This window comes from Crocodylus siamensis, chromosome 5 (genome assembly GCF_052110815.1).
Source record: "Crocodylus siamensis isolate JL-2025a chromosome 5, ASM5211081v1, whole genome shotgun sequence".
NCBI lineage: Eukaryota > Metazoa > Chordata > Crocodylia > Crocodylidae > Crocodylus > Crocodylus siamensis.
Genome location: NC_143399.1, coordinates 12,222,172 through 12,231,663, shown reverse-complemented (window position 1 = coordinate 12,231,663; position 9,492 = coordinate 12,222,172). Strand labels below are relative to the sequence as shown.

The window sequence follows — 9,492 nt, the reverse complement described above, 5'->3', positions numbered from 1 at the left end:
CCATGGGGAGTTGCAGCCCTCTGTATCTTTGCAGGCTGTTTTCACTTTGCCAAGCTAAACACAGTTGTCTTATTTAATCTCTCCTCACAAGTCATTCCCTCTGGCTCGCTGGTCATTTCTACTGCTCTTCTCTGAATTCCCTTTAGTTTCTCGATGTCCTTTGGTAACTTGACGGCCCCAAAATGAAAGCACTGTTCCAAGCAGAGCAGCCAGCGGACTCGTGGGGACCTAAGGCTAAGGCATATTGGATGACCCATGATTGCCCTTGTTACTCACTCCTAAAACCAGCTGATTCCAAGTAGATATCAGTGCAACTCCTCTGAATGGAAATCCTCTCTAAGGGGAAGAGCTAAATGCCATTACTGTTGTGCTCTAAGACAAACAAATCAGAAGAAAATGTAATAGTTGATGTTTAATTAAAATTAAGACAGGTTAAGTTATTGATAGACTTGCTCACGTCCTATTCCTGGGTCCTATTTAACTACTTGGGAGTTTTTCCTTTTGACTTCACAAGACATTGGATCGGGCTAATATAGAGGCTATATAATGGTTATACATTTCACTGGCGTCTCAATTTAGATGGTAAAGTCTGTGGGACAATCTGTCCTCCTCTGTTTGTACAGCATTATTTATATTGTCAGAGCTCAGCAAATTAGAAAAAAAAATTATGGTATTATGGTATTTGAGCAGCACACACAAAAAAATCCTGGTTTGTTTGAAAGAATAGAAATATAAATGAATTACTCACCCTTGCGCTGCTCTTTCAGCTCCAGGAATTGGGTGCATATTTTCACAGAGGATTTCAGTATTGGCATCCTCACAGTTGTTCTCATCAGACCCATCCCTACAGTCTGTCTCTCCATTGCACACAAGGTGGCGTTTAATACAGCGACCTGAAATGCATAGGTGCATATTAATATTTCTTATCTTTAGAATCTGTGTGTAGTCTAACTGGACGGTTTTTAAAGTTTCTGTTTCCTTAAACAAACTATTAAAGCTGAATCAATCTGATTTCCTTCTTCCTTCCTCAAAGAAGTGTCCCAGTGATGGGAGTTCGGGGTGACTGAGGACCCTATGGGTAGTCCCAGGATCAGTGTCCAGGGACCAAGAGGCCCTTTCAGAGCCTAAAGTTTCCCCATGGGAGAAGATGAAGGTTGTACAAAAGAGATGCAATTTGCCTTCGTCTAACACCAGCAACACTGGCTACAGAAGCCGCATCCTGCAAACTGCTGACTCAGGTCATTTCCTCCATAACATAGTTTCATAGTTGTTAGGGGCTGGAAGGGACCTTACAGATCATCGGATCCAGACTTCACATGGTAAGTTGTCGTCTACGCGTGGAAAAAAATCACATAAGCCACAATCACGATAAATCTCCATCTGGCACAAAAGCCCAAGTGGGTGGAGGGTGCGCTCATTTACCTTTTCTGGCTCCAAAATCAGTGGACCTGGCCCACTTCCTTGTCTTAGCAAGGTGACAAGGTGCCCTTGATACTTTCATCTCAGAAAGCTGGACAGCGACCACCGTTTAAAATCACTGTAGCCAAAGGTTGCCACAGAATAGAGTTTATAATCCCACCATTGTTTCCTGTATGGAGGAAAGCGTGGTATCTGAGTAACATCAGCAGAAATGGTGCCCGCTACGTGATTTTCCACTTGTACAACAATGTCTCTAGGAATCGCATCGTTCCCTTGTGAGGTGCTTCAGTAATTTGCCTTTAAAACCATTGTCAAGGAAAAACGTCTTCCCCCTCAGCCTCAGACCTGTCTGGTTTTAGCAGAGTTGATGTGATCCTGCAGTGGGGAAGAGACGGGAGGCCGGGCAGGGAGCACGTGTGCCTCGTTCTTCAGAAGCCCCTGCAACCCCACCAAGCAGGAGGTTTGAAGTCCAGCAGGGGAATGGGAACAGAGCTCTTGCCCCTCTCCACTGCAGAGGTGTGTGAAAAAAGCCTGTAGCTGGCTCACCTTTCAGAGCTCGGGTCGAGTCCCAGGCTTGAGATCCTGCTGTTTTGATTGGTGGAGCCATCCACCAACCAGGAGCAGCAGGAGAAATAAAGTCACGCCCCTTTCCTGAGGGGAGGGGGAGAAGAGTTCCCCCGGACCTGATTGAAGACTGCAAACCGTCAGGTCCGGCAGACTTCAGGGTTGGAGCCCTGGAGCGTATAAAAGGAGCTGAGCCCAGCATGAGGGGAGATGCAGGAGGGGCTCAACAAGAGCGGAGCCAAGAAAAGCAGGGGAGCTCTCGCCCAGCGGACAATAGGCCCAAGGCTCCTGAAGCTGCCACTGGAGGAGCAGCCTTGGGAGCGGTGCGAGACCGCTCGGGCACAGGGACGGCGCGCAGGGACCTGGCCCTGGGGGCGGTATGAGACTGCTCGGGCGCATCACGGTGCACAGTTCGGTGCATGGAGCCCAGACTTTGGGAGCTGCAAGTGGGGGCTTGGGCCTGCAACCCTGGCAGGGCCTTGGGGGCTGCAGTGAGGCAGCTCAGGCCTCACCTCCCAACAATCAGCCAGGTCCCAAGTGCGCAGGGCGGTGCATAGGCCCGAGCCTTGGGAGCCAGGGAGCAACAGAGGCTGCTTGGGTTAGCCACCTGGCATGAGGACGGCTGGCCAGAGCCTGAAGGGCCCGGCCTGTGCTAAGAGAGCCCTCAGTGCTGAGACAGAGCATGGGGAAATAGTAGTGCAGCAGCGTGAGGACCAGCACCCATGAGCCAGCAGCAGCGGTGCAGCATAGATTTCATAGACATTAGGCCTGGAAGGGACCTCGGAAAATCATCAAGTCCAGCCTCCTGGCCGAAGGAAAGGGGGGCTGAGCCTTCAGTGCCCAGAGCAGGCCCCGGGCTGGAGAGGAGCCCAGCAGTGCAGGAGAGGCCTGGAGAGGTGCTCCAACAGCGGAGACCCCATTGAGGTATGCCTTGACCACCATCACCTGAGGGAGCAGGAGTCATTGGGCCCTTGGGTCCCACAGGGGAAAGGCATTTGGGGTAGGCAAACCCAGAGAAGGGGCTGGGTGAGCAGCTCCCCACCTAGTCAAGATCCTAAGGTGAGGGGCCCCTGGTGCTTTCTGGACCCTCCCCCGCTCAAAGGACCCCACTGGAAGGAGGACTATCTCTTGCCATGGGTCAGGGACTATATTAAGGAAAATGATATTATTATGATTGTTCATGTTTGCACTTTATATTTTGCAGTTGAAAGGTCGTATTATTATGTTGTAAATAGTGTTATTTAGGGGTTGACCTTGGTTATTGGTTAATGTTTACTGTAAATACATGTATATGATATTTAGTTTTATGTTTATGTATATTATAACTCAATAAATTGTATATAGTTAAGAACTTTGGGCTTGGGCTAACTCTATAGAAGAAAGAGGGACCTGCTCAAAATGCTGGCATCCCTCTCACAGCACCCACTACTGCCTACCCATCCCATCCTACTGAGAATAGAGCACACCCTTGGGTGTACCTGGGTTACAAAGCCACAAGAGGTAGTTCAGTATTGAGGCTGAAGTGATTTTTGATGTGCTTTCATGGGCTGGGTGAAAGGGACAATGCCTCTCTCACTCTACCTTTGAATCTCCTTACTGTTACTTAGGCCCAGAGCCAGGACAGGAGTTTCGTCCTTAATGTACAGAGACAGCCAGAGTTGGAACCATTGCAAACCTTTCCATTGCCGCGTGCAGCGGAGCACAGCTGAAAAGCCTGCATCGGGCACCCGCTATGTTCCAAAAAATGGATCTGGTGCGTGGGAATCTTGTCAAGTTTGCTTTGCCAAGGCTCCAGTATGAGTCCATTATCCAAGAACATGTTCTTGAAAAGGACTAATCGCTTCTCCAGTTGGCTAAATGGAATTAACTTTGTCAGATTAATGTACAGCTATGTCCGTTCAAATTGCAGAAAGTGTTTCGGGAGTTGGCTACAATAAACATATTTTAGAAATGGACATCTGCAGGAAGCACCGTGTGAGACTGTGTGCATCACTGACAGCTAGCAGAAAAACCTAAAACACAAAGGGCCAAATCCTCAGTAAGTGTAAACCAACATTGTTCCAGTAACCAGAGGTGTGATGCTGATTTTCACCACCCCGAGGACTAACTATGGTACATTTTGTAATTTTTATAAAAGAACATCTAATTTTTAAGAACAAAAGGGTAAAGTATGTTGATAAAAATATGTGGATACAAATTAATTTTGCTGGGAACTTTATTGTGGGCATTCAACATAGGCAGGGTTAGTCAAGAACATTTCTGTCAAAACTGTTTTCCGACAGTAAAAGGTTTTTCGAACTAGACTTTTTTTCTCAAGCATTGCCTGTTTTCACAGTTACTTTCAGGTTTTCATCAGAAGCTCAACAACAAATACCCTAAATGACTGAAATACAAGAAGTTGTGAAGCAACCAAAAAACCAGCATCCAGGTAAGGTTATCTATCTCCCATTATGCTTTTCCTTCCCGTTATTCAAGGGGAAGAAAGTGGTTCACCATGGGAAATGTAGTATACTCAGAGATAGTGAACTATAGATAGGAATAGAAACAAAGGTATCCAAATGACAACTCCCATGAAGTGCTCTTTTGAATTGAAACTTCAGTTTCCTGTATGCTCTTGAATAATGTACATTTTACATATGAAGCCATTCTTTTTTGGCCCTTAAACTATGGCATACATGGAGCCCCTAGAAAAAGAAGACTGTGTAAAACAGATGCTTCTTTTTTCTTACACCAGGACAGCCAACATTGTTGGCCAAATAATAGTCTGGATCAGTGCCTGCGCAACTCTGACAGACTGCGCGCCACCAATTTAAAACAATACAACCTTCAGTACCACCAGCAAATTTTTCAGTTCAACCTTATGTACCGCCAGCAAATTTTTGTCATATAAAGTAATTATAATAAATATGTTAACATGTACCACCGACAGGTTGTCTGCGTGACACTGGTGGTACGCATATCACAGATTGGGAACTGTGGGTCTAAGATTCCCCTAGCAATGGAAATCACCCCAAAGCTTCATTGAAACCACTAGAAAACATGTTGGACCACCTGAGGACCTGGTCCATGGCTCTCAGAATTCAGCCTCTCTCCCATGGGAGCTGACTTAATTTTTCCACACCTTTTGATAGACTTCCACTCACCTGTCTCTTCGCACTGGAAGTCTTTTCCACAGTTTCCTCCTGCTTCACATGTTTTGGTGGTTCGGCATGCTTGTTCATCCCAGAAATGTCCAGCACATCTGTTCCCTTTAAACTTAGCAGGCTGTAGCAAAGTTCTGTACCTGTACTAAATCACATTATAAAGAAAAGAAAGAAATTAGCCAATAAATACAGTTATACCCAGAAAAGATATGGCTTTTATTAACTGGATGAAGTGATAAAAAATCTCCTATAATTTACCCTATTTTTAAAGGGTTTTAGTTATTGGGCATAAAAATATAGCGCACACTAAAACTTTATCAGTAGGGTTACTGCTGCCATCTATAAAAGTTAGTTGAATTGCTTGGCAAGGCTAAAAAAAAAATCAAGCAAGATTCAATACGGCCAATCTCCTTCCCTCTCAGGCATGTTTGTCCATTGAGTTTAGCAGTTACTCCTGGTTTAAGCTTGAAATGAATAATTCCTATTATTTTGAATGGAGAGGCTGTATTAAGGCATGTAACTAGATTGTACATTATGTACAGCTGTAGCTCTTTGGGACTATGGAGTCTTCAGTTCTTGAGTTTTGTTACTTACATATTTTAACTAACCTTTTGTTTCTAAGAAAAAGCTAAGCAGGTGCAGGATTCTGTGAAGGAAATGTATTTGCAAAACCTATGACACAAACAGTGAGCTTCTACCTGAGTGGCAATCAGATAGTTATGAAACACTGAATAGATGCCTATGGAATGCTTTGGTCTTTTATTCATCCCTTTTTTCTAAAAATCCCAGGCAGGAAAAATTCGTTAGGTTGAATGCAGTGGTGATTTCCACAGGAACTGTCTAAATCTACAATGCCACCATCTAATAATTAGTTTGATTGGGCCATAAAGAGTCTTTTTCTGGTTTGGCCCTGCAAAAATCAAAAAGCCCAGAAGAGATCTGGATCAAAATATTGACTGTGCTAGGTTTCCGTTTTAGCTCATCTTCATACAGTTAGGTAAAAATTAGTCTACTTTGGGTTTTTGCAAAAGCGTATCATTGGAGTTAGGTTTAATAAAACCAAAATTAGGTGTGATCTCAACCAAACCATTGACATTTAGGGAATTTGGAATAAAAAACTTCAAGTTGGGCGACTCTTTAATTTTGGAGATTCCTCTTAGGATTTATCAGGCTTGAATAAATGGAACAAGGATACAGAAATAAGAAGTTTGTGCTAAGTTAAATTTTACTTTGCATCATACCATTCAGAATCACTGCCTGTATCAGGATGTCGCAGGACACTCCCGTGCCCTGCTCCTAGTGAGTTACGGGCTTAAGGGGGGAGGTGTGTCGCAGGACACTGAAGTGCCCTGCTCCTAAAGAGTTACAGGTGCCGGTTGCTGGGGCAACCGCAGTTCGGTCAGCTGACCGGAAGGGGGCAGGGCCGGGCCTACATAAACAAGCCCAGGCTGATGCCAAGCAGGTAGTTTCCCACTAACATCCAAGGGAGAAGGAGCTCTGCTGGAATATGCAGCCTAGAGCAGCTTGATGGACGGAATAGCGTTGGCTCAAGGATACTGGGAGGAGAAAGCCCTGGTAGGGATTTTGAGTGATGTTTAGCCAGAGGGCGAGAGCTTGCGTTTTAGCCAGAAGGCTTAGTTTTGAGTTGTAGCCGATTGGCTTATGATATTGCTCTGTTGTTACACCGGAGGACTGGGTGAGGCTGTAGGGGTTGGAGGAGGTCTCAGAGGGGCTCCACAGCAGTGTGCCAGAGAGGGCACAGTATTGAGGGGGCATTGACCCCAGCCCTGCGAAGGGGCACAGTGGATTGGGAGCCAGGTAAGGCTGTGGCCACCTGAGCCCCACAGGAATTGTAGAACTGAGGAGGGGATTTAGGGGCCAGGCACGGCTACGGCCACCTGAGCCCCAATTGTGAGAAGCCCCAGAGTGGGCACAGGCAAGAAGCCCCACAGGGTGCTTGTGTTAAGGCCCCTGGAATTGCGAGGCTAGGCCCCAGTGCAGGCCTGAGCACAGGGAAAGGCCCCAGTGTGGGCCATGAGAGTGGGACAAGCCCAGGGAGTGCCCATGAGGGTGCGTGCAATTGAGATGAGCCCAGGGAACCCGTGAGGGTGCAGGGTACCCTGTGCGGAGTACAGAGAAAGGCCCCGGTGCGGGCGCAAGACCTGAGAAGGGGGTCTGGGGGGGGGGGGCCAGGCATGGCTACAGCCACCTGAGCCTCGATTGTGAGAAGCCCCAGTGCGGGCAGGGATCGTGAGGCTAGGCCCCAGTGTGGGCGTGGGTGCAGAGAAGGGCCCTGGTGTGGGCCACGAGTGTAAGACAAGTCCGGAGGGCATCTGCGAGGGCGCGGGCAACAGTAATTGACTAGACAACGTCGGGTACATCTGAGAGGCTTGGGGCGTGGTATCGGGGTGGTAGGAGCCATGCATAGCCCCTAAGGCTTTAGTGCACGGAGTCATATCAGACGGCGCACAGACTTGGATACATCAGGGGTACTGTGTCCAAGAGGGTGAAAAGGCAGCCTCCCATAACATTAATAACATCAAAGACGTGGTGGGCGAGAACGAGGGTGCATTGACACCAACTTGGCACAGTAGGAGGCGCTAGGAGAGATCATGGCTGCTCCTAGGATGCCGTCCGTGAAACAGGAGTGGAAAATAGTCCAGTAATGCTAGTTGACTTTTCTCTGTTCTGGATTTTTTTTGTCTAGTTCTGTGCTTTCCAAGTGGTATTAAATGTATATATATTGCGTAATGGATGCAGTGCAAGCTGTGAGGCTATCAGGTAGAAACAGAAGCAAAAATCCTACCAGAGAGGCACACAAAATGTACTGGCAGATTATGATGACTCTTGAACTGAAATGGAAGGTGTTACAGGATGCACCTAGAGGCTGGCTGTGATGGCCCCTCGTGGCTGCCTTAGTCCTGCTCTGCTCTCATTGCAGCTCCTCAGCCTGCTGCCTCACCTGCTATGGTTTGATGTTAGAGATAATGAAGGGAGGCTGCCCTCAGAGCTTTAGGTGCTCTCTCTCCATACTGAGTTCTTTTTCCAGGCTGACCTTGGCCCACCTAATTTGGGCTCCGATCCTACCACCCAGTATCTCAGCCTTGGGGCTCAAATCCTGATGGTCCTAATCACTTCAAGGGCTAAATGTGTGGCCTCCAGCCCCCCCTACAGCCACGTCCATGCCTCGCAGATGTGATTTTGCTTTTGTAGGGTTTTCACATCTCTAGGCCCCTGGGATCCCTGGCCCATGCAAAGCTACTCACAATCTTTCTCAGCCCTCCTAGCACCCCTGACCCAGGACAAAGATACTCTCTCTATATGCTACCCCCCCCCCCCCCGGCTCTTTAATTTGTTTCATGCTTCTGAATCCCTGACTCTGCAGGGGTTGCTATTCCCAGTTTCTAAATTGGGTGCCCTTCAGGCACCCCGATGGCCTCCTATTCACCCCATTCAGACACACATGGTTACTCTGTGCCAGCTCAGAGTACACACAGTGTTACCCTGTGCCAGCTCCAGCACCCTATTAAATCCCCTCTGGGGTTTCCCAGGGTTTCAGTCACTGCTACCCTGGGACTGCTACTTCTTGCAGCTTCCCCAGGTACTGGTGCTGCCCAGAGTCCCCTCTGTTGCATCCAGGCCAGCAGGAGTTTTATCTGCAGTGGGATCAGGGCCAGACTCCCTCCTCTGGTTTAGGACCCAGGCTTTAAGTAAGTTGTGGTTCAGCCCTCAGCTTGCTCTCAGATGTTGCAGTTCAGGCCTGATCTGCCATCACTGCCTTCTCCCCTAATGCTCTTTTAGCCCTTTGTGGGTTTCCCTGGCTGAATATTGCTTCTCAGCTGGCCCCCAGCCCAGCTGCTTAATTAATTGCAGCCCTGCAATGCTGACTTCCTATCTCTCAAGTAGCCGGGCTTGGGAGCCCCTGCTACAGAAGGCTCTATCTATTTTATGTATTGTAGGTAGAGAAACAGAATTGGGACTATAAAGTGAGTATAACATATAAGCTATGGCCAAGGCTTATGCTATGAAGGTTATGACGGAGGGGGGGGTGTGTGTGTGTGTGTGTGTGTGTGTGTGTGTGTGTGTGTGTGTGTGTGTGTGTGTGTGTGTGTGTGTGTATATGAAACTTTACAGAAAATAGCAAAAACAGAGCTGTCGAAGAAAGGACTTTCTATTAAAATATTTGCATTAGGAGTCAGAGGAACTAGATCTGGACAGGTTACAAGGGCAGGCAGATGAGAACAGGATGGGTTTCAATACTGACAAGTGCAGGGTACTGCACCTGGGGAGGAAGAACCAGCACCATACCTACAGGCTGGGGAACTCCCTTTTCATCCATGCAGAGGCAGAAAAGGATCTTGCAGTC

The 9,492-nt window shown here is 47.6% G+C and overlaps 1 protein-coding gene across 1 annotated transcript in view; it reads right to left on the bottom strand.

Annotated features, from left to right (window-relative positions):
- Positions 1 to 9,492, bottom strand: part of C8A (complement C8 alpha chain) — a 39,599-nt gene that overhangs the window by 25,441 nt on the left and 4,666 nt on the right. Inside the window, exons 3-4 of the mRNA XM_090048978.1 lie at positions 5,127 to 5,271; positions 749 to 893 (exon numbers count right to left, since the gene is read on the bottom strand). Of these exons, the coding sequence (XP_089905104.1) occupies positions 749 to 893; positions 5,127 to 5,271 (290 nt within the window). The remainder of the gene's footprint in view (positions 1 to 748; positions 894 to 5,126; positions 5,272 to 9,492) is intronic.